The 24853-nt window shown below is 42.2% G+C and overlaps 1 protein-coding gene across 1 annotated transcript in view; it reads right to left on the bottom strand.

Annotated features, from left to right (window-relative positions):
* ITGAL (integrin subunit alpha L) overlaps nucleotides 1-15392 on the bottom strand; it is a 31525-nt gene extending 16133 nt beyond the window's left edge. The window contains exons 1-12 of the mRNA XM_042471628.1: nucleotides 15330-15392; nucleotides 14153-14283; nucleotides 12596-12741; nucleotides 11605-11749; nucleotides 10788-10926; nucleotides 9304-9371; nucleotides 8135-8267; nucleotides 5809-5957; nucleotides 4877-5014; nucleotides 4584-4787; nucleotides 2726-2856; nucleotides 1363-1523 (exon numbers count right to left, since the gene is read on the bottom strand). Of these exons, the coding sequence (XP_042327562.1) occupies nucleotides 1363-1523; nucleotides 2726-2856; nucleotides 4584-4787; nucleotides 4877-5014; nucleotides 5809-5957; nucleotides 8135-8267; nucleotides 9304-9371; nucleotides 10788-10926; nucleotides 11605-11749; nucleotides 12596-12741; nucleotides 14153-14230 (1492 nt within the window). The 5' untranslated portion in view covers nucleotides 14231-14283; nucleotides 15330-15392. The remainder of the gene's footprint in view (nucleotides 1-1362; nucleotides 1524-2725; nucleotides 2857-4583; nucleotides 4788-4876; nucleotides 5015-5808; nucleotides 5958-8134; nucleotides 8268-9303; nucleotides 9372-10787; nucleotides 10927-11604; nucleotides 11750-12595; nucleotides 12742-14152; nucleotides 14284-15329) is intronic.
* Between the last annotated feature and the right edge of the window lie 9461 nt (nucleotides 15393-24853).

The raw sequence follows: 24853 nt of genomic DNA, 5'->3' as shown, positions 1-24853 counted from the left end.
TGAAAGAAATCCCCTACTCCTGAGTTAAAGGTTGATGCACTGTCTACAGCAGTTGTCATTGTGTAGACCATAGCTGCACATCCATGGTCTACAGGATGACAACAGAAAGGCATTATCTTTGAGTCCTGGGGAGGTAAAAAATGCTTGGATGTAATGGAGATGGGACATGATTTCTGGTCCTTCAATGCAGCAACAAGGCTCTGCATTACAAGAGAGGGTTAGGGTGGATACATTTTTAATACAGAAAACTCCTGTGCCTTTAATCCTTTTGGATTTCTTGTCAAACTGGCAGAAATTCAATAGATAAAACACTTCCACGCATGAATATATGATGATACAGATGATAGGAAGAAATGTATAATTGCAGGTTATCACATCACTCAAGACAGAACCTCTATCTTTATTTAAAACAATATTCTATGGTTAATCCCAAACAGTGAACTTGATTCTGGGTTGATGCCACACAAGTGCTCTTTAGTTCATTATTATTAACCTTTATTTATAAAGCGCTGTAAATTTACACAGCGCTGTACATACTTACTGATAACATGCATGTTTTCCACAGTGAGCTGGAAGCAAAATTAATAAAATGATTGTTCCAGACAGTACTTAACATGCTGATGTTTTATGCTAAGATTCTTCTACAGTTTTTAGTCAAAAGTATGTCTTTATTTAGGAAAGGTCTACTGTGGTACTATTTGGCCTCCTCGCAGTTTCCATCTGTTTTTGCTTTCTGTTTAGCACAGCAATAGGATTCCTCATGGATGGAGACTTTCATTGCCTTTTAAGATAGAACAAAGTTTCTATTCCAGTAGCAAGAGGAAATGCTTTAACAGCTTCTTTCCTTTCACATTTTTTTCATTTTCTTTCATAACAAAAGTAGTTAAAGCCTCGCCTACAAAGAAAAAGGATCCATTGTTAAGGGTCTACTAATAAATAGTATTCTGTTACTGTGAACAGAATAAAAAAGGCAGGAAAATGAAATGAGGAAGTTTTTAATCAAGAACACAGTAGCCCTTTAAAATTTTCAGTAGCTCTTTAACAGCCCACACTAAATAGAATGACACCATTTTAGGTGGAAATTTACACCATTCTGGCCTGAAAAAAGAAAGTAGGAGAACACCAGCAGAACAAAACAAAACTCCACACTAGAATGAAATGGGCAGACAATGCTATTATCTGGATTCTCTACTACAAATGAGTTAAAAATGATGGCAATTCAAAGAAAAAGAGCAAATGAACAAAACTAAGTCTTAGTGCCTATGTAGTATCTATGCTACAGATACAGAAAATGAATTCTCTATTGGACTGAAGAATAAGGGTGAAAGAGCTGGATCGTGACCCTCTGACAACCCACCTCACCTTGGTAGCTCTTGGTGGCCAAGCTGGTGTCAAAGCAGATGCTGAGGTTGAGCTCCTTATTCTTCCAGGAGGTGGCATCCCCCAAACATTCCACTTCTTCCACTGAAATCTCCTTGGGCAAGAATGTCACCTGTGGGACCACTGTGACAATGGGTCTGGAGCTGCAGGTATCGGAGAATGATAATCATTACTTACTGTTCCCTACTGCTCACTATTACTGTGACTAAGGTTGCTACCACAGTGAAGAATTAATGTAGTTGGGCATCACTTTAACTGTCATCTATGGAATTCTGTGGCACCACAGCTATCTGACAGATCAGGCTGGATATCTCGCAAAATTATGAATCCCTGAATTTCATAGCATTAAGTGTGGCAGTTAAAGCGGTGTCAAACTGCATTAATTCTGCTGTGTGGATCCAGCCTAATTCTTATTTACAAGGCTTGTTGCTCCTGAAAAGGGCACTGCTCCTTTTTCTCTTGCAGCAGTTTTTGTACCACCATGGAATTAAAAAGGATGGTGTTGTTGAATGATAAATTAGCACTTATTAAAATCCCATTGATTCAATGAATCACATCTAGCCTGGGGCTAGCAACTGGATTTAGACAATTTTCCCTCTTTGGTCCAAAATACACTACAGATATAATCCAGTCTGAGACCACTTTAACTACCCTGGCTCAATGCTAGGGAATTCTGGGAACTGTACACATTTAGCCTTCTCTGTCACTTACCTCTGGTGACACAATAAACTACAATTCCAAGGATTCCCTAGCACTGAGCCAGGGCAGTTTAAATGGTCTCAGACTGGATTATTTTTGAAGTGTGTCCTGGACCTTTCTCACCATGCCTCCACCACTCTCTCCCCTTCTCTCTCTTACTTTCTCTCCAGGTAAAACTGCAGCCAAGTGCAGCATGATGGTGGTGGGGATGATGGTTTCCACTGACCTTAATGGAAGCATTTATTCTATGCTTAATTGCTACATGTGACGTGGGAGAGTTGGGGAGATTGTAATGGACAGGAAAGATTGATACAAGATTTTCCTTACCCAACTGAGCCCTCTGCAAATCAATTTTATGTTAGAGGAAGAATATTTCTGCTGATAGCAATTAACATTTTTCCTATGTTTAATTGCTCAATGGGTAGCAAACACCAACTACAGTAAATAAGTGGTTACTTCTTTGTTCCCCAGTGACAACCTCTCCCCCTAGAAAATGCTCCCCCAGAAAATAAGGGTTAGAAAAAATATATCAATTGAAGCAATGGACATTCTGAGAAACAGATCTGGAGTGCAGGCATAGAAGTACCCCTGGGCTCCAATAACTTTCAGCTGGGGAACCCAACAGGCTTGGTTTGCAGTCACTCACCGGAGCACCACTACTTCTCCCAGGGCTCCCACTGTGATGTCTATGAGGCCATCTCTATTGAGGTCTGTCTTTCCATGGATGGATTGTCCAAAGAATTTCAAGCTGGGAGAAATGCTGGCTCCCGTAATTCTCTGCAAGACAGATAGGCCACTGGCTTAGAAAGGCAGGCTAAAATAATGCACCCATTCATTTACAAATCTGTTCTTTTGCATAAATCTGATTTATGAAACTGCCTGCCAAAGGATGCAGTGATGGCTACTCATTCAAGTAGCTTTAAAAGGGGACCAGAAGACACACACCCATGGAGGTATCTCCTACATAGTATCTCCTAAGTAGCATAGCCAGTGGTCATGCTGGCTAGGGGATACAGATAATTTTTTTAAAATCCAATTTAGTTTTTAATTAGTCTCTTTCTAGTAATTGGTTCAATTATGCTTGCTCTGCAAAGGTTTACCTTTAGAATGTTAACATGTAAGGCAATGGCTCCATTGGTTGGATGTGGCCCATTGTCTCCCACTCACCAGCAACCTCCCAATCTCTATACAGCCTCCCAATGGCCCCTTTCCTCACCCTGACCTCAAATTATCCTCAGTGGTTCAGTGTGAGCCACTGTTCTGAGTATGTCTTCAGACTGAAAAAAGCTCATGCAAGGATGTGATGGGCAGGCTACTTGATACATGGATGTCCTGGATTCATGTGGGCCTTTAATTAATTAACTTAATGGCCCGTAGTAGGCAGTCTCATCATAGGGTTTTCAAGGTCAAAGTCAGTGAGAAACAGCTTTGCATTGCTTCTTTTCCTGTAGTACTGTCAGCCTTCCTTATTCACAGATTCTTTATCCATGATTCAAGCACCCACGGTTTGAAAATATTCCAAAAATATATAAATTCTAAAAAGCAAATCTTGATTTTGCCATTTTATATAAGCAACATAATTTTACTATCCCTTGTATTTCATGGGACTTGAGCATTCATGGATTTTGGTACCCGTGGGAGGTCCTGGCATTAAACCCCAGTTGATACCAAGAGCCCACTGTACTAACAAGAGTTCACCAGAGTATCACTGCTGCAATCTCTCCCCTCTGCCAATGCCATCTCACAACACTGCTGCCACCAAGTAGCTTTTCCTCTCACTTGTTATGTGCCTTCTTGTAATTTCTGACCCTAAAGCAGTCCTATCACAGGGTTTTCTTTGCAAGATTTGTCCTGGAGGGGTTTGCCACTGCCTTCCTCTGATGCTGAGAATGTGACTTGTCCAAGGTCACCAGCAGGTTTCTGCGGCAAAACAGAGATTCTAACCTTGGTCTCCCAGTATCTTAGTCCAACACCCAAACTACTACATCATATTGGGCACTTTTTAGATTGGCTCTTCAACAAAAGGTTGTCTGGTTTGGACAAGCCAGTAGCAAGAAAATGATTCTTCTTGCCTCCCAGAAGCACACAATCTCAGCACCATGAAAAGTAGTGGAGAACCCTTTGGAGGTCTCTCATTCATAGGACAGCTTGTTCTATCCTGCTCCAGAAACATGGACACGGAGTAAAGGATTCAAACTACAGAAAAATAGATTCCACCTAAACAGTAGGAGGAATTTTCTGACTGTAAGAGCTGTTCAACAGTGGAACACACTCCCTTGGAGGGTGGTGGAATCACCAACTTTGGAGGTCTTTATAAACAAAGGCTGGATGGCCATCTGTTGGGGTTGCTTAGATTGCGTATTCCTGCATGGCATGGGGGTTGAACTTGACTCTATGATTCTATGCCATAAATTGAAGGTGTCTTGACAGCAAATAACAACAAGGCTAGCAGTTTTCTTGGATCATGTTGGGATACACATCCCTGCTATACTGTATTCAGTTACCTGACTATAGTGCATTAGCAGGTTCCGTTCATGGCCATTATATATATACACAGCACCCTTCTCCTCATCTTCTAAAGGGGCTCCCACAGCCACATCCATCAGTCCGTCCCCACTGATGTCCATCAAGTCTGAAATGGCTGCTCCAAATCTGCCCAAGGGGTAGCCTGGGTCCCCCTTAAGCTCCCCTAGCAGAATGAGATTATCCTGAAAGGAGAAGGGATATTTTCAGAGTCTGGAATGTGAGGCCAGAATCTCCCCCCAGTGTTGCCATTCTCTTTATCCCAGTTGCTTACCTCCTCCCAGCCGTACACAAAAACGCAGCCTCCTCTTGTCTCTGTGAAATGAAGCTGGGCCCCCACAAGAAGGAGATCAGTTTCATGGTCATTGTCTACATCTACAGCACAGAGTACTCCCCCAAAATATGACCCTGTCTGCAAAAAATAAAAGAGAAATTAATAATACACAGAGCTGCTTCAAGGTATAACATGCTTAGTATCTGCAGATTGCTTTCAATTGCTCAAAATGCATTATCAAGCTAAAATCTTGATAGGATTTTTGTATAGGAAGTTGGTGTTATTATCCCCACAACTACTGCTGGGAAGATTGAAGTTGAGAGAAAATGGCTGAAGAAAACCAACAAATGGGAGAGGAATCAGCTCATCTGATGGAAAAGCAAGATTCAAACTAATGACTTCTGATTCATAGGTCAGCCTTCTAGCTTGCTATCAAACAATCAGCTCTACTTACTAAGAAGTATTTCAGGCCCACTGGGCCACCATTATTAATGATCCCCCTTTTGGCCATATTCTCCAACTGTCCTGAGATGCCAGAAACAGTCCCGATTGTTGTCCCACTTTTTCAACTGCTTTTCAGATGCTCCAGTTTCTCTCCTCTCATTTCCCCCCTTTGTCTTCAGCTTCCTTCAGTTGCTGCAAACTGAGTTCAAAATGCAACATTAGTTTGTACTCATTGAACTGAGCAAGAGGAAGAGGAGAGTAGGGTTAAGAATGTGGTTCAGGCAAAAGCTAACTGTTGCATCCTCTCCTAGTTTGTGTATTCTTCCTCATTAATAACTTCTGTTGTTTTGATCACACCCTGATTTTGCTTAGCCACACATGCTCTGGTCTTTCCAAACATGTCTTAGAGGATATGTTTGCCTCATTTGGGTGGTATGTTATCAGAACTGATCAGACATTCTGGCCTCCCTGATTTCTGTGTTCTTCACCTGCTGTCCTTCTATCTCTTGTATTAATGTCCAATTAGCAGTTTTGGCATTGACTTCAAATATGAGGACTCTTCCCACATGTTGGTATCGAGGAGCACCAGCGGCATAGAGCTCTCTCTGATGATGCTGTAGGTATTTCAGGGCATAACCTGTAGAACAAAATAAAAATTGAGTGGATATATCAAAGAAGAAGGAGCGATAGTCCTGAAGGCACTGTTGCACAAAAAGGTACCTCTTTTGAAGTCTTTTTTTAAAGTGGAGGACTAGAAAGATTCAAAAAGCAATAATTCAATAGGCATTACAATGGACTCACTAAGGTAGTATCAGAGTAGAGATCCATGTACTACATCATTCTCCAACTTGGTTCCTTCCAGCTCTATGGAACTACAATTCCCAGTCTTACAGCCACCCTGAAGGCAAGTGGGAGTTGTAGTCCACCACAACTAGAATGAACCAGGTTGGAACAGAGTGGTTGAGTTAATCCTACATCCTGTTTTCCACAAAAAGACAGCACCCGTCTCTTGCTTCTGAACAGGAACTTTCCATAGACACATGCCAACTAATAGCCATGACTTCTACAGAAAAAAAAGGAAGAGTATCTAAAATATACTTTTGTTGTACTGTAACTTTTGGATAATATTTCTTTGGTCTATAGCTACAACTGAGAATTTTGGGAGCTGTAGGCTAGAAAAGTATTTTTTCCAAGCAATGAGCAGAAAGGTCTGCTTTCTTTAGCTACTGGTTGTCATCAGGTCCACAGTTATAGCACCATGAATCCACTTTGCCATGGTTCTACCTGATGGAATCCTGGGTGTTGCACTTTAAGGAAAAGTACTCAAGATTCTCAACCAGAAAACTGTGGGGCATCACCAAACTATAAACCCCAGTATTCCACAGAATGTTGCCTTGGCAGCTAAAGTGGAATGACTGTGTAGTGTGAATGGGTCCACACAGAGGGGACCAGCTGCCAATGCCCACTTCCCTCTAGCTGAGGCCAAAGGAGTTTGTGGTTTGCTCCATCCTGCTAATTTATAACTGAACAGTCACTATCTCATTCCTCTTCCTTTTACCTAACTTCCCCTTATGTGGCTTGTGTTTGCTGTTAATTACAATTAACTCTTATTTCTGAGTGAAAATCTTAAAATGCCTATTTTCCTGACACTGCTGCAACTGCACCTGTTATATGAATGATTCTAAGGGGGCACGGATACTTATATTTTTGTCTCAAAGAGCTATGGATGCAATCCTGGATCAGTGTTCCCACTACATTTTATATTACTGAATCTCTCTGTGGCATTTAAACCCTTTCATCATTCACACTTGCCACCGTTCCACTTTAAAATGGAGACACCTCTGAATTGATTCAGTAGCGTACTCATGCTACTGAAGATAGAGGCTCTTTAAAAAGACGCGGGGAAAACCCCAGTATTAAATATACCAGGTTAAGTGGGTTTTTTGGTAGCACACCCACAAACTGCACAGAGTGCAGTCTGTACCAAAGGAGTACAAAGGGACTCATTTCAGTTCCCCCCACACCTGAAGTAATATACAACACCAGAAAATAAAATGAATACAAATTAGGTGATAATTAAAAAGACATAAACTCCCTGCCCCTGCAATGAACCAAAAAGGTGGGGAAATGGGAGAGCATCAAGGAGATCAGGAAAGCATGTGCCTTCAGAACTTAAGGGCTCATATTCTGAAAGGGTCATAGCTGCCTGAGATCTTTCTCCTGAGCAAACACGTCACATCATCCCTGCTCCACATCTGATTTCTGAATTCCTCATTTTCTTGTTTCTAACCCATAAGGCATTACCCAGCCAACAAAAGACCATGCTATATACAGTCAGCCCTTCTTATACACGGATTTTTAATACACCGATTCAAGCATCCACGGTTTGAAAATGTTCAAAAAAAGTATAAATTTCAAATATCAAACCTTGATTTTCCATTTTTATAAGGGACACCATTTTGCTATGTCATTATATTTAATGAGACTTGAGCATACATGGATTTTGTTATACATGGGGGAACTTGGAACCAAACCCCAGAGTATAACAAGGGTCCACTGTATTTCCTCCAATCCTAATCTTTCTTCTCCTGAGGCTCTTCTGTTTTACTGAATCTGGCAGAGAGAGCATGACACTCGTATCTCCTTCCTACATGAATTCTAACTACCTAAAATGATTAATCCATTAAAGTTTAGCATTATCTTCAGTATTAGTCAGGAAATCTATGACAATTGAACTGATAATTTAATAGATCAATTAACATTTTTGGAGACTGATGGCATAGAGAAAAGAAGTGCAGCTTTCTCCCTACTCACCCAAGTAGGCCCCGTCCATCTCCTTCCTGAATGTGGGGGTAGATATGAACCTTTCTTTGCTGAAGTCCTTCTGTTGTTCTAGCAGCCCACCAGCCCAGTTGTCGGCTCCTACGGCACCCAAGACCACTCTGCCCTGCAGTGGAGAGAATAAGAGGGTTTGCAACTTTGAGAGGACTGCCTGGAGTATGAAGCAGCAACCCTATATCCCAAGAGTGAGGGACCATTTTTAGTCCAGGTGCTGAATTCTAATCTGGAAAGGGTTTTAGGAGAAAAAGAGGGGGACAGGAAGCTGCAGCAGCAGGGAGGGATGAGATGGGTAGAGGGCAGTATAGATGTAAATGTTAACATTTGGGACATTTCCCCAGCAAGTGTACACAAAGCACAACTCAATTCTGCACATATCTACTTGTAAGCAAGTCCAAGTGCCATACCTGGATCCCTGGTGGTGCAATGGTTAAATACCAGTACTGCTGCTACAAGGTTGTGAGTTTGATCCCAGGGCTCCAAGGTTGACTCAGCCTTCCATCTTTCCGTAGGTTGGTAAAATGAGTACCCAGCTTGTTGGGGGCAATTGGCTTACACATTGTAAACTGCTTAAGGAGTGCTGAGTTCACCGATAAGCGGTATAGAAATGTGAATGCTATTGCTATTGCTAACTTTCCATGAAATAAACTGCAACTCACTTCCAAGTAAAAGCTTCCCAGGATACATCCTTGCTGGGGAATTTGAGGCAGTACAGACCAGCACTTTATGCCAGCCTGTCTGCGTACTAGGGATGAAGAAGGACTGAGCGTTCACAGGCTCCAAGCCCTTCTTCCTCTGCCAGGGCACCATCCTGGCATGTGCCCATTTACACGGGGACTGCCACAGCACTGCGCACAAACAGCACTGCGCACAAGGGGCATCATAACACCGCACCGCAGCAGTTATTGCACCCCTTCTATCGCACAAAAGCCCTTTTTTGGGGCTTCTTTTTGCGCGATGCGCAGGCCACGACATGTGGTTGCCACAGCCTGCTTCCAGGGCTGAGAGGGGTGGTGTTGAGCTGCCCGCCTGTCAAGCCCCTTTGTCTCTCTGAACTCGATAGTACTTATTTCCAAGCACATACATGTGGAAGACTGGGTTGTGAGACTCTTCATTCCCCAGCATACTTACAGATTTGACCTTACCTGGGATATATCTGCACTGAATCCACTGGATGACATCTCCAGGTGGAATGAGCTTCTGTCACTAGTACCTGCAAGATATGCAGATGAGGATGTATGTGTGAGGAAGAGTCATTTTAGCAGAAATCACTGTCCTCTCCTGTTCCAGAGATGGTTGAATCTCAACACTAATCTCCCAAGAAAGAGCAACTGTGGTGGATGGGAGTAGGAGAAAACTTAACCAGGGTGCTCCTTGACTCGTCGCTCCTGATGACAAATCAGGTAAATGCGACGGTCAGGAGTGCCGTTATCAAGCTCGGCTGATACGCCAGCTGCGCCCTTTTCTGGAAGTAAGGGACCTTGAGACTGTTGTGCACGCGCTGGTAACCTCACGCCTCAACTTCTGTAATGCGCTCTACATGGGGCTACCTTTGTCCTTGACCCGGAAACTTCAGCTGGTCCAAAACATGGCAGCCAGGCTTGTTTCAGGAACATCTAGGAGGGACCACACCACTCCTGTCTTGAGGTCCTTCCACTGGCTGCCTATCAGCTTCCGGGCCCAGTACAAGGTGTTGGTTATCACCTTTAAAGCCATAAATGGCTTGGGTCCAAGCTATCTTAGAGACCGCTTCCTCCCATACAATCCTCCCCGCGCTCTCCGCTCCTCTGGGAGGAATTTGCTGCAGCCTTCAAAATCTAGACTTGCGGCTACTTTTCAGAGGGCATTTTCTGTTGTCGCCCCTAAGCTCTGGAACAACCTGCCGGATGAGATCCGTCAGTTAACATCTTTAGACAGCTTTAAAAAAGCTGTCAAGACGGATCTCTTCCGGCAGGCCTTTCCAGATTAAATTTTTTCCCGGCCCAGGCTCCCAGGCTCCCTGATTTCCCTTATTCCTCTCGTGGCCCCATCCCCTGATGGTGAGGATTACTGAGGGTTTTGGGGTTTAGTTTAGGATAGTATAATTATACATTGTTAAAGTCCCATTTTAATACATTTAAGTGTTTAATATTTTTTTAAGGGGGGGAAGGGAGTATAAATATTTATGTATATTTTATTCTGTAAATTTTTATGTTGTTCACCGCCCAGATTGGCTTTGCCACCGGATGGTATAGAAATAATAATAATAATAATAATAATAATAATAATAATTATTATTATTATTATTATTAAATGAAGAGTGGGTAGAGAACATGACTATCATCTTCACCAGTATCCATCACATACAGATGTAGAGTGTCCTTTTGAACATATTTAGGGTGCATTCGCCTTACAGAATTGAATTAAGCCAACAAGTGGGATATATGAAATGAGCAACAAAAGCTTCTAGATGAGAAAGCTGGCTCCCAGGTAGGTTGGTGCCACGTCTGGCTGAACTCCTGGAATTGTAGTCCAAAAATTTAAATTTTCCCTAGTTCTGTTCACAACATGTATTAAGATTCTATTTCAAAAACAGCGCTTAGTGAGTACCATTCCCTCCTTCCCCACCTCTCCCTGTACATCATCCCACCTTCAATGTCATAAATCTTTGACTGGAGTTCATTGAAGCTGTCTTTGAGTTCCTCAAAGCTGGCAAGGACCTTCACAAATTCACCCCAAGGTTCGGAAGCAAGCTTTTCCAGGTTATCTTGAGATAAATGAATCCCAATCTGGGGAGAAAACAAAAAGCCAAATGAGGGAGGGATAGAAGGATTTTGCAGTTTCTATACTTGGAAATGGGAGAGCATCAAGGAGATCAAGAAAGCATGAAGGTTCTGGAACCAGGAAGCAGAATAAAGAGCCAGGAACCAAGATCTCAGTAAGATGAGACATTCAGGGTTGCACTAAAGCACTGACCTTCCTTTTGAAAACAGAAGACTCAAAACCTATAGTTTCTTTGTCACCTTTAGTTGATTTTTCCTGAGCAAGATTGTCACACCCAAACTGCTATTTGCCTGATGAGCAAGCAGTATTTTAGGAGGAGATTGCAAACATGAAAATTGTGCAGGGAAAGAAACTTAATCTGTACTTTCTTAGCGAACCTAATACAGGTTGAGGTGCAACCCACTGCTTTTTAAAAAATGCAAATGCTGGAGATTCTGTTCATGGTTCTTTTGTTGTCCATCTGATTTGGCCTTTGACCAGCTTAACCCACAACTCATCTCTCTGAGCACCTTCCCTTTCCTCCCCGTTGTTTAAGGTAGCTGCTAAGGTACTATTTTTGGCCCCCTTTTCTCTATTGGATCTATATTTATACAGAAAATGTAAGGAGAGCTTTGAACCCTTTGAGTTCAAGAGAGAGAGGTCTTGCCTGCAGACCCAAAGGACAGGATTCCTGGATACTTTACCCCAATGACAAGGCGTAAGATCCCCTTTTTCTTGGCAGCAGCTATGCTCCCTTGGTCACTATCTGTTGCGTCTCCATCAGTGATGAGGATGATCACTTTATTTGCTCCTTGTCGCATGCCGCGCTCAGGAATGAAAAGGTTATCTCTGGTAATAGTGGATAAGAGGAAAGGTTATCTGGATGCAAGCCCTGAATGCCATTGTGCTTCTCTACAGTTTAGGCTAGTTGTGGTCTGATTCAGTGACATTTATCTTCCACCAGAACATGGAAAAATTATTTTGGTGATGGTTGGGTTTATTTTACTACAACTCCCAGAAAACATCTGGCCATGCTGGTTGGGTCATTCTGGGAGTTGTACTAAGATAAAAGAAATTATTTTTTCCCCATTGGCTTTTACTCAACATGACATCCTCTATATATGTCAAATCATGGAACTGTAGAGCTGTGAAGAACTCCAAGGGTCATACTGACCGAGGATGATAGAACTGAACATTCAAAACACATTTGTATTCCATTTTCATATTCACACCCATGACTTTATTGCATGAGAAAACAAAGCAGAAACGGAGCCAGAGAGCAGCGACTTTCTCCATGCCTTACAGCATGATGTTGTAGCACTTCAGTTTTCTTCCCACAGGGGATGGCCATAAGAACATGTCTTTCTTTGAACTGATTTTTCCAAATAGGAAAAAAAAGATGCATTTTACAATCATCTCCCACACAAAGAAAACGGAAGCATTGTGACGTCATGTGGTAAAGGCACAAAGAAAGCCACTACTCTCTGGCTCCATTTCCACTTTGTTTTCTCATGCGATAAGACTCTAAGCTAGATGGGTCACAGACTGTTGACAGATTCCTGGCTGAGATATCTTTTGAAATAACCATGTAGTCCTGAATCATCACATTTTAAAAACTCATTTCCTGTTCCCCTCATAAGATGCCCACATTCCTAACCTTATTACCCCCCATCTCTCATTGACAAAGTTACTCACGCTACGTATTTGATGGCTCTGAAGGTGTCTGTAACACTTTTCATATGTTTCACGTTGGCCAAAAGCTTTTGAGGGTTGGGATCACTGGTATAATTGTTAAAATCAAATTCAATTTTGACATCCTCTGAAAATTGCACGGCAGCAAACTGAAAGATTTGGAAGAAGAAACAGAAGCTGTACTAAATACACTGTTGTGCAATTCCTGTGCCAAAAAGTACCCCTTATTGCTTATTTGTGGGATGGGATGAAAATGTGCCAGTGAAAATCATAACACAGAATAATAGCACTATGAAACTAATTTAATTGATATTTTGCTTTTTTTAAACTCTAAAGTATTATCACTAAGAAAGTGTTTTATTAATGCTAGTTTAATAATCCATTAAAATAACAATCAAGATGATAAAATGATGCCCACTGCAATGATTATAGTGAATAGGTGGTAATCTGTAATCAGTTTACCAGCCTGATGAATCCCTGCTCATATCAAAATCACATATCTCTCCAAAGGGAAAGAGAGGGAGAACCAAAGACATCTATACTTGTGGAGACTGCATTCGTTTCCTTTCCTCTTCTGCTCTCAGACTTTAGTCTGAGAACAAAGGGGAGAGGAACACAGCATTATGTGAAAGCTCCATGTTAAGTGAATTAATGGAACGTGGCAATTCAACATTAAATACATAGGCTGCATCTGCACTGCAGAAATAATGCAGTTTGATACTGCTTTAACTGCCATGACTCAATGCTATGGAATCCTGGGATTTGTAATTTGTTGTGGCATCAGAGCTTTCTGAAAGAGAAGGCTAAACATCTTGCAAAACTACAAAGCCCAGAATCCCACAGCATTGAGCTATAAAGCAGTGTCAAATTGCATTATTTCTGCAGTGCAGGTGCAGCCCTGGTGTGAAAGCATCCTTGATATGGGAAAAGGCTTTACTGAAATAGAGTGTTTCCTGATAGATGATGACTGCTGACAATAATCCTATTCTGTCTTTTTCTCCTTTAACAGATTTTTAAAAGACATGGCAGGAAACCAAAGAAATGTCAACAAATGGGAAAGAGTGGAAGATAGTGACATCTTGTGTCCCCTAAAATTCTGAATAAGGTCAGATAAAAGTATCCTTTGAAATTACTCTGAAAGTAATGCCTCACAAGCACTGTGGCTTGGGCAATAGTTGGGATGCAGTTATGGAGGAGCAAATGTGAGCATTGTTTCCACAAAGAAAAATTCTATCTCCTCCAAATGAAATTTGCCTTCAGTCCCCCACATTTCTAGCATTGCAGTAACTTTGGTTGAGCATTTAGAAAGACAGTTTAGGTATCCAAGGGGTGCCTAAGGAGTAGGCAAAGTAACCAAGGCAATGACAACACAGCCAGTATAACAGTTCTAGGTGTGAATGATTTTCACTGTCTTGCTCTCTGCAGTGCTAGAAATTTGGGGACTGAAAAGAAAAATCATGGGTGGCAGCATTCTCATTTGGAAGAACAATGTCTTCATTCCCCTTCCTCACAATTCACAGCTATGGCAATGATCCTTGTTATTAAACAAGTACAACTTACATGTATCGTGCTGTTGTGTAGTTCCTCCATTACATTGATCATGAAAACCTTAATAGTATTGAAGTCACCACTGCTCATGCTTTCTGATCCATCAAAGAGAAACACCAGATCCACATTCCCTTTCAGGCACTCTGTGGGGTGAAGGGAGAGATACGGTAGGTTACAGATCAGATGTAAATAAGAAGGGAGGTGATCATCAGATACTTTGAGTTGTCAGGAAAGAAAGGAGAGTCAATTGGAATAGAACAGGCAGAGGCGTATGCTCTACTGACATAGGAAATTACATTTTTTGTATTTGTATTTTCCATGGATAATGATTAAACCTTCCATTATAGGAAGCCAAGCCCATCCCCCAGTCCATCTGCCTTGGTCGCAGGCCTCGGAGGTTGAGAGGAACTGCTGGACCTCTTAACCCTTTCCCGTCACCACCCCCTTCTCCTTCTGTGTCATGTCTTTTAGATTGTAAGCCTGAGGGCAGGGAACCGTCTAACAAAAGAGGCATGTACAGCGCGTGTAAATTTACAGCGCTTCATAAATAAAGGTTAATAATAATAATAAAGAAACAAAATATTCCTAACTATCTCACAACCTAGTTTTTGTGAGTTTTTCAGCTATGTGGCCATGTTCTAGAAGATTTTCTTCCTGATGTTTCGCCAGCATCTGTGGCTGGCATCTTCAGAGAATTCTCTGAGATGACCAACACAGATGCTGGCGAAACATAGGAAGAAATCTTCTAGAACTGGCCACAAGCCAAAAAACCACAAAAAACTATGGATGTGCCGGCCATGAAGCCTCGACTTCACAAATCTACACAACCTCTAGAAACATTAGGAAGAGACCAAGACCATTAAAAAAAACACAGTTATTCTAGCTCAACTCTGTAAGGAACTCTGGAAAAAGTTCTTAGGAATTTATTGCATGAGAAAAGAGAAGCTGATTGATGGGAGAGTCGAAGCTTTCTCCATGTCTCTCTGCAGCCATCATAGCCCTTCAGTTCTCTTCCAGAGGAAGACGGTTGTGTAAAAGCATGTCTTTTGTCATGCAGAAAAAATCGGTTGGCAAAAGACACATTATGAACATTGGCTTCTTTTTTTTATGTAATAAAGGTCAAATCTTTGGGTACTGCTGAAAGGCTGAAATGGCTTCTACCCACAGTCAATGTACATCTCCTTCTTACTTTGATACCAGTAGTTATGTTTTTGGGTTCCTGCAGTTTGGCGTTATCAAACAGATATAGCAGATTCCCGCACATAGAGATTTTTGTCACAATGCTGTTCGCTCCTGGCGCACATGCCTAGTAGGAGAGACAGTTTCATGTAAACACAACAACAAAGCAGCAGCAAGAGGAAAGGGATATGAATGCCCCAAATTGGATGGAGAAAGGTATGCTGGAATATCAGGAAAGATTCTACTGTAGCAGCAAAAAAAGACGTTGGACAGTAAGGCATCAAAAAATCCTACCATGAGGTAAATGAATGGGCTACTTCTGATGCTCTTTCAGAGCTCACACATACTAGCATTATGATTCTACTTGAACTCCCATGGCAACAGTTAAGGAATCCTAGGATTTGTAGTCTGGTAAGGAAGTAGAGGAGCTCTCTGGCCAAGAATTCGAAACCATCTCACCTGAAATAGCAAATCCTTATGATGTTTGCCATGGCAGTTAAGCAGAAGTATGCACCATAACGGTATAACATAAAAAAGCCCCAGGTGAAGAGTTGACAACAGAAGATGAATATGACTCATGGGACAGAATCTAAAGAGAAATCCCTCTGCATTGGTCTGACTGGCATGAACTGAGCGCACACGAGCTCTTCCCAGTGGATTGTGCCCATGGCAATGAACGTGTGCCCCACAAGTACCCCATATTAATGAAACTGTAGGTGTAAGACCCTTTAAATAATATGTGGCAGAGACCAATGAGGCAAGGCCAGACCTGAGCAAGAAGTTCATAATAGGGTGTCTTAGAGATACTTCCATTCACAGGGTCACATACATCAAAGCTATCTTGACAGCACATAACATAGCATTAATGGGGGCAAGGATGCTATTTGGCCTTTTCTCCTCAGGCACAAAAAAGTGTCGCTCAATCTCCATAAGGATTTCTAGGGATCAAAGAAGCAGAGGCGGAATACTCTACAAGTGAACTGTGTGTTATTACACGGAGGTTTTTGCAGCTCAGATCCAGGGTAACTGCGGGTCCAATGATGCAATTCACATTATAACGTGAAGGTTTATTCAACCTGGTTGCCCTTGCGGAATCAAGGGGGAATCGAATCCAAGGCAAGTCCAGGTGAGTGCAAATTGTATTACCACACCGGTGGGATTCAACGATCAAATCGGCACCCTTGGGCATGCTAAGTGGGGGTCTGAACGCATCATGACAGTAGTTTCTGGGCTGAAAAGATGCGCAAGTTCTTGTTCTTTGTTTTGCGTAATTGCGTGGATTGCATGAATATTTGCCTCATGAATATTCTGTGTTCCTCATCCCCCTTTTTATTTTCCCTTCCATTTCAGCAATTCAAAACACACACCCACACACATATATAGATTGATAGATTACATACATATCTGTATATTCAAATTCCCGCACATACACACATGTATATATTCCCCAAAAAAATGAGTTGCCCTGGAAGTGAAAGCCACCAGAGGAAATGGGGGGAAATTGCAGTGCCGCTTATGGGAAATTTGCAACCCAGGGGGTGCGGTGGTGATACAGAGCAGAAGCAAAGTTGCATTCCACATCAGACCAATTCAGAGTGAAATCAAAGTGAGCTTGGAAGCGATTTCTGTGAATTCGCTTGTTACCAATTTCACCAAAATGAGCAGAAGTGCCACGGAAGGAGCCCCCATAGAAATGAATCGCGTGTGATAACACCACGTTGTGTGTGAATTCGCATCGTTGGACCGCAGTCACGTCGGATCTGGAGCTGCAAAAAGCTGAAAAAAACTCTGTGTGATAAACCTCTGTAACATAACAGTTGTAAGCATTTTCCCATCTTGGGGTTGTTGTTGTTGTTTTTTTTTTTTGCAGCTCATTTGAAATACACGTGGCAAAGTTTTTCCCCAGAAAGGAGAGCCAAGTAGGGGGAAACAGTTTTGCCTCCTAATTTCTGTCCTGTCGTGTTGTGGTTCAAAGACATTTCCCACCTGAGCACAGTTTATTCTGTCAACTCCTCCCTCCCTCTCAGCATCCCAGTGCAGACTCACAATCATCTTAGATCCCTGACTGTCGCTTGCCCAGAGTCATGCCCCAAATGGGGGACTCCAGAGCTCCCTGTAAAAAGGCAGAGAAGAAATTGGTAATAGATGAGGAGGCGCCTGACTTCCTTCCTGACCTTCCTTCCTGATCCCTGTCCTGTATAACCAGGCCCTTTCATACACATAGTTTATGGCACTTCAACTACACTTAACTGTCATGGCTTCATCCTACAGAATCCTGTGTTTTGGTGGAGGCACTAGCGCTCTCTGGCTGAGAATTCTGATACCACATGAAGCTACAATCTCGTGGGATGAAACTTGTAGTTAAAGCGGAATCAAAGTACATATAATTGTGCAGGATGAAAGGACTCCAAGTCCAATATTCAGCAAGCTTGGGCCATTGGCCAAGGTTGAAACCCAGTAAGAGATCCACCAAACAAACACACTTTGGGTACCATCAGGGCTGGCTGGAGGAAGAGAGTGTCTCCTCAGTCACATCTAAAACTCCAGGCAATCTCATTAACTCAGAGACCACAGAGAGTTGTGAGAGAGGACTCATCTACACAGGCCAAATAAAATGGTTTCATCCCAGCCGTGGTGACCTGTCTTCACAATGCAGGGCTAAATCCCCAAGCAAGTGCAGACTGTCTTCACCAAATCCACTGAATCAAAACTGTGGCAGGGGAGATGGGATGCTACATAGATTTTCCTAAGCAACTTGGAGGAAAGGCAGCAATAAAATGCAATGATAAAATGAAAATGGTGGGTTCCTGTCTCAAACTCTTGTCAATCATGCCTCGACTCAGCAATGGCTTTTACTCTAGGTCTATAAAACCTACACACCCGCAACAACTCACCTTCAAGTGAAACATCCTCACACTGTCCTTCTGCATATCACATGATACACCTTGCCTGTGGCGTTCTGCTCACCAGGGGCCCCACAATGATCCTGAAATTAATTAATACAATTATGGAATAGTTAAATACTAGGACATAATCTTTCCACAAATATTTCCTTGCCTCAAAAACTGTTTCAAAAACCCGGATAGAATTGCCCTCTTTTCACAGTTCCCTACCTTCGACAGCAATGTGACAGACTGAAATTAACACATACTCTCCAATTGTCCCAATCTCTGTTGTGCCACTTTTCCAGCAGCTTTCAGAATGCCCCAGTTTTTCTCAATTGCTCCTTTTTTTCCTGGCTTACTCCATCACTACAAACTGAATTCAAAGTGCAAAAGTAGTTTGTGCGCCATTAAACTGAGCAGGTGAGAGAAGAGGGGTAAAATCTTGCCCTTCCCTAGAACTCTTCCAAAAGCAAACTGCTACACTCTCTGTTCTTCTTCATGAGCTGTTTTTTTCTTCATTAATACTTTTGCCATCTTGACCACACTCTGATGCTGTGTGGCCCATTTTTCATCTGTGAATCATAGAATCATAGAGGTTGGAAGAGACCACAGATTGGAGGGCATGTTAGACATACAGAAACAATTTCTGGCATCATGATGTACAGTAACTGTATAAAGAAGCTCTGACCCCCGACTATAATATAAAGGGTGCCAATTTTATTCCACACCACAACTTTTCCATCCACAACCTTTAACTCTCACTTCCTCAATGAAAAGAGGAACATATTAGATGGCTTTCTCCCATACACACTGAATGAATCTAACAGGTGTGATCATACTAGTCTCAGAAACTGAAAATCCAAAATAGTGAAAGCAGCAAAGCACATGTCTGGGATTCCTCTTTTCCAGCAAAACAAACATGTGGTGGGGCATATGCTTACCTGTCTTCTCAGAAATGGTTTGAGGTTTAGAGTACAGTAGTCAGATCCTCAGGGTCTGCCCTGTGTTTCTAGTTTTCAATTTGTCATCTCCAGATGGAGATGAGGGTGCATATTTACAGTTTACAGGGCTTAGCTCCAGGCATGAATAATGGCTATGAGCAAATATCAAGCTTTGCTAGAAGAGCGCAACTTGATACAACTTCCAAGGCTTCACTGATTTCTTGCTGCAACTTGCAAAGACCCTTGGGAATGGGTGTGTGTCTATATATTTACGGAGCTTCCTTCTTTCCTTCCAGTCATTGTAGTACCAGGCTCACCCTCCGCTCTGCTTGGCAGCCACTTCTGACTAGAAGCAGTTAGTGTAGATTAAATGTTTCTATTAAGAAATAATACTTTCATTTCACCTTTATCTGGGAACAGCTCCTTTAAACTAAGATTTCTCTCTTACTTTCCAAACAGGTAATTTTTTGTCTCTGTGTTTGAAAGACAAGCTGCAAGCAACTGCAGTTGTTCCAAATGCATAAAGCCTAATGACATCACCAACAGCCATCTCTAGTCTCAGGTTAGGTTTAGTATACTGGCAGGGAACATAAACCTTTGTGGAAACCAAAATGTGTTGTGTGTGGGGGGGGTTCCCAAGGAGATCTGCTTGGGACATCAGTGGCATCAACTACAAAGATACTATCATATTGACTTTTCACACGGAGGCAAGCACCCAAATCCCGTGAACAAATGGCCGTTAAATCTCCTTAATATCCCGTTAATATCCCACAAGAGTGGGATTGTTTTCAAACGACATCATGTGAAGTTGCTATTATCCTGGCATTATCCTGTGAATACAGCTGCAAAATCACATCTCTATTGTCAGCAACTCATCTGAGCCATATAACAAATGCTTGCATATAGCAGAGTATAAATGGCAAATTCAGAAACGTGGTTCACAGCCCTCAGCAGAGATAACAGCAACTGGATGTCTTCCAGGAACTGAAGGAATGCAGGAATCTCCGGGGACTCTCAGCAACCGATGCCAGGCTTCAGCTGATTAATGACCAGACAAGCCAAGTCTCCCAAAGTGCTATCTTTATTTAGAGAATGCTGTCCAAATCACCAACAGTATAATACAGATCAAACAAATACCAACTCCTACTCAAACCCACAAGCAATCACTGGAAGCCCCTGAGTTTATACAGTCCGTCCTTGCCTTACGCAGGGGATCCGTTCTGGATCCCTCCGTGTAAGGCGAATTCCGCCTATGCTCGAGCCCCATTGTTTCCAATGGGGCTCGTGCGCGGCGGCACGGGTGTGCGCAAGGCACAACGGGCACGTGTGCCCATTCAATTGAATGGGACGCGCCGCCCCTTCCACCCCGCGCACCCCCCGCGGCTTGAGCGCGTATGCTCAAGGCCGCGTATGGTGCGGGCGCACTGTATAGCCTTCAGATCTTGTGGTCTCCCAAACTCAGTTACTTCCTGTCCCACAGTGTAAAATGTCCCACTGTGCAATACAGACAGATGTTTCATCATCCAGGCATAGGTGCACTCGGCACCAAAGTGTCCTTGAGCCTATGAACATCAGCTGTGCTTGATCAGCCTTGCCCTTCCCAGGGCTAGATGCTCATGGTCATACACACACACATCTAAGCATTTCCCAGTGTGCTGACTTTAACCCTTGACACCTATTGCATCAGGGGGTGAACTGGGGAATTACCTTGCTTCGGGGCCTTCCCCAATCTGTAGGACCTGATATCCAAACTGTTTGCTGATGTTGGAGAAGAGGGCTGCTGGAGTAGCATCTATGTTGTATCCCAGGGATGGTGAGGGGCCTGTGGAAAGAGAAAGCTCACTATTTACTCAGAGAGTTTGGAGAAACAAGAAAGAATAACTTATTTGTGTCTTTCAATTTCACAGAAGGTTGCTGAATGACCAGGAAAAAAAAGGACCTGGCTTGTTCTTGTGTCTTTAGTAGCAGTCTGAGCTGCATAAATCAGAATAAACCTTTCATGAGATAAGCGTTATTACCTTCTTGTACAGGGGTGGCAAAGTGTGGATTGAAAACAGTATGCAGTTTCTTAAAGTCATTTTTGGACACAGGGAGATGTGTCAAAATGAATAAATAAATAACAGCATAATCATTCTTTTTAAAAAATTCCCCCCAAGGGTTCCTGTACCTTTAATAACTGTACAAAAGAGAGAATTTCAGCCCATTTTGCTTGTCTTACAACCAGGTAACAAGTAACATCTGCTGAAATTCCTTGTTCCACACAACTGTTAAAGGTACATGAGCCTTTTCCATTTTTCACTCTGGCAATCTGAGATAAAGCTGAGGAGAGTTTCAGTCCAACTACATATTAAGAGATCTATCTTGCCCTCTTTTGCTTTGTGCCCTGGTTCATCTCAGACTTCTAGCCATAGCCAAGTTCTCCTGAAAGAGTCCTATTATGTATACTGTATCTGCTGTCCCTGATGGGTAAATGGGTAATGCCATCTCTGTTCGTACCCTTAACAAGACGGAGAGGTCTACCACTTCAGACAGAAATGTTGTGGGAAAAGGGCAAAGATGATAGATTTCCAGAGGTTTCTCTGTTGAAGAACAGGAATGTGTATGCGTAACACATCTTCTTATGCCACCTATATGAGCCTGCTGCCTCAAATATCATGGAAGACATTGAAGTAAATTGCTTTCATCAAAGTAAAATGCAACTAAATAATGTTCTTACACAGAAAAAATGATCAGGTAGAAAAGATGGTGGGACTGAGAGAAAGCCTTCCACCAAAGACGTTAAAACTCTAGTAGACTCATATAGGGAGCTATGGTTGGGCTTCAAAGGTCTCACTCCAGGCCTCCCCATGGGTTCTTTCAATGATGAACGCTGATACACATTGCCTATGCTTGACATTTCAGAGCAGATATATTGAACCAACCAATGAGAGAGCAACTACCTTTCTCTAGCATTGACTCATGTGTGTGTGTTTTTTAAAAAATATATGTAAGCATGTCAGGCAAATCTTGTGGCTGAGATCTTTGTCACTTCATACAAGGGCAAAGATGACTTACTTTCTTTTTTTCTTTTTTAACAATGGGGCTCCCCCTTCCCCAGATTCATAAGAATGACTGGATGAATGTGCAACCCAAATCTTCCAAGTAGGAACCTATTGCTTTTTTCAGAAAAGAACAGAAACAATATTATGTCTGTCACCTTAGTGCAGAAATGACATACCCTCCAATTTGTTGGGGACAGTCCCAACTAATAGTCTGCCATCTTGCTTTTTCAGCTGCTTTTAAAATATCCCAGTTTGTCTTTCTTCTTCCCACTTCCTCCCTTTATACTTAGCTTACTTAGCTTTATACTTAGTTTACTTGCCACAAACTGAGTTCAAAGTGCAAAAGTAGATTAAAAGATCTGTTCAAAGGATAAGTACATCTGAATCTAATCCCAAACTACTCATCCTGAAACCTAGCTGGAACTATACAAAAAGACAAGAGGCATAGATTGCAGTCAACCTGAAACAGGTCAGGGAATTCCCTTGAATGTACATCTATTTTTGCTTTCCTCTGAAACCAAACGTGAGAACATTAACTTTTCTTTGTTTAGTAGATTTTTTTCACATCAAATGCACCCCAACAAGATTTTGACACTAAATATTATCCAGCCCATCTTGCTCACTCATTCATTCACTCATTCACTCACTCAATCTAGCTAGCTAGCAGCTAAATCATACCTTTCTCCTTTTGCAAGACCCAAAGTGGCTTGCATCCAATTAAAATGAAATCCAGCTTTTAAAATGTATAAAAGTACTAAATATTTAAAATGTAAAAGTATTTAAATTTTAAAAATATCTAAATATTTAAAAGTACTAAAAAAATTTAAAATACTAAAATGCACCCCCATAAAAAACCTTTTCTGTCACATTAATTATAAACCAAAGTTCTACCTAAATAAGAAAGTCTTTGCCTGCCAGAAGAAAGAGAGGAGAGGGAGGACCAATCAAATCTCCATGGCAGGGAATTCTATATGATGGGAACAACCATGAGGAAGGTTCTCTCCTATGTTCATCCCAAATATGCTTATGATGGTGGTGGGACTGAGAGAAAGCCTTCCACCAAAGACGTTAAAACTCTAGTAGACTCATATAGGGAGCTATGGTTGGGCTTCAAAGGTCTCACTCCAGGCCTCCCCATGGGTTCTTTCAATGATGAACGCTGATACACATTGCTGCTATAGCATAAGCTTTATTTTTGATAATTGCCACAACAGATGGTACACAGCAGAGACGCATTCCAGCCCTTTCACTGATGAAGTCTACCGTCCTCTAACAGACAATGGTAGTAGAACTGGGCCTCCAAACCCTTGGCCAGTGATCAAATTCAAACCCCCTTTGCTGGACATATGGGCATCTTGGGCTGAGGGCACCCCATACCAAGATATGGCTAATGGAAGATGGGCTCCCAAGGCCCATAATACAGAAGCAAATAAAGAAAATCAATATGTGCAAATATGATCCCTCTCCCCACCCTAATAGCTATGAGAACTATAAAGACAGTAAGCAACAGGTTCTCAGCCTTCACGTCTTTTACCTATCCTTCTCTTTTATGCCATACCATGCAACATTTCACATGTGAAAATCAGGACTTTTGTGGTCAAGCAACATCAGAGTTGTGGCCCAGATCACAAAATTATTGATGAAGAAGAACCCACAAGCTAGAAGATGCTGCAGCTGTTTGTTTTTGCCTCAGTCTACCGGGAAGGGCAAGATATTCCACCCCTTCATCTCATCTCCCACTGTTAAGTACAAACAGTTTGCAGCAACTGAAGCAGCTGAGGACAAATGGGGTACCTTCGAATTCTATGGCACTGGAGAAGGACAAAGATGAAGGTGGGGATGGATGTGAGGAGACTGGTTACTCATCTCCACCCATTTCCAACTGGTTCCAGGGGTCACTGAAAACTACAAGAAAAGAGAACATTGTAAGACTCTAAGAGTGGAATGGATTGACTTGGAGGGTGATGGATTCTCCTTTGGAGATCTTTAAACAGAGGTTGGATTGGCTGAACATCTTTTAGAAGTACTTCAGTCATGTATTCTGGCATGGCAAGGGGTTGGTTGGACTTGTGGTCCCTTCCAATTCTATGTTCATGGAGGAAGCAGCGGTAATTCATTTCTACCCATTCTCAAGTGGGGCACATAGTGTTCTACCCATTAGGAGCATTTCTGAAAGAAACCAGGACTCCTCAATATTGGCTCCAAACCTTTAGAATTAGCTCCTGACTGAGGACTGCCAGGTTACAACATCACATTCTGGTTAACTGAAGCTATTGCCACCATTTGTGGCTGGGTATGAAGGTGTTTGCCTCTGTGTTACACTTGTACAGTATCAGTGCACCAAAAATGCTCAGGGAGTGAAAGGAATTAGGGAAAGAGCGAAGACCTTATGGTATTTAAATCCATCATGGAAGGGCTTGAGGTAGAGTGACAACATTATGGCTTGTGAAGCTTCTTATACAAGCCTTGGCAGCTAGGGTGCAGGTAAGGCTACATGATGCCAATACTGGCAGGAATTATGGCAATTATTGCAGTTCACAAGGAATACTTTAGCACCTACCTTCCCATCCACTGAAAAATGCTTTCTCTGTACCCCCCCTCCCCCCAATATGTGAATTATATTGCATGGTTATCTGAGCTTCACCCAAATTTTGGTCCTAATAACCC

Source organism: Sceloporus undulatus, chromosome 6, assembly GCF_019175285.1.
Source record: "Sceloporus undulatus isolate JIND9_A2432 ecotype Alabama chromosome 6, SceUnd_v1.1, whole genome shotgun sequence".
NCBI lineage: Eukaryota > Metazoa > Chordata > Lepidosauria > Squamata > Phrynosomatidae > Sceloporus > Sceloporus undulatus.
The sequence above is the reverse complement of the archived record's forward strand: the minus strand, read 5'-3'. Positions and strand labels throughout refer to the sequence as shown.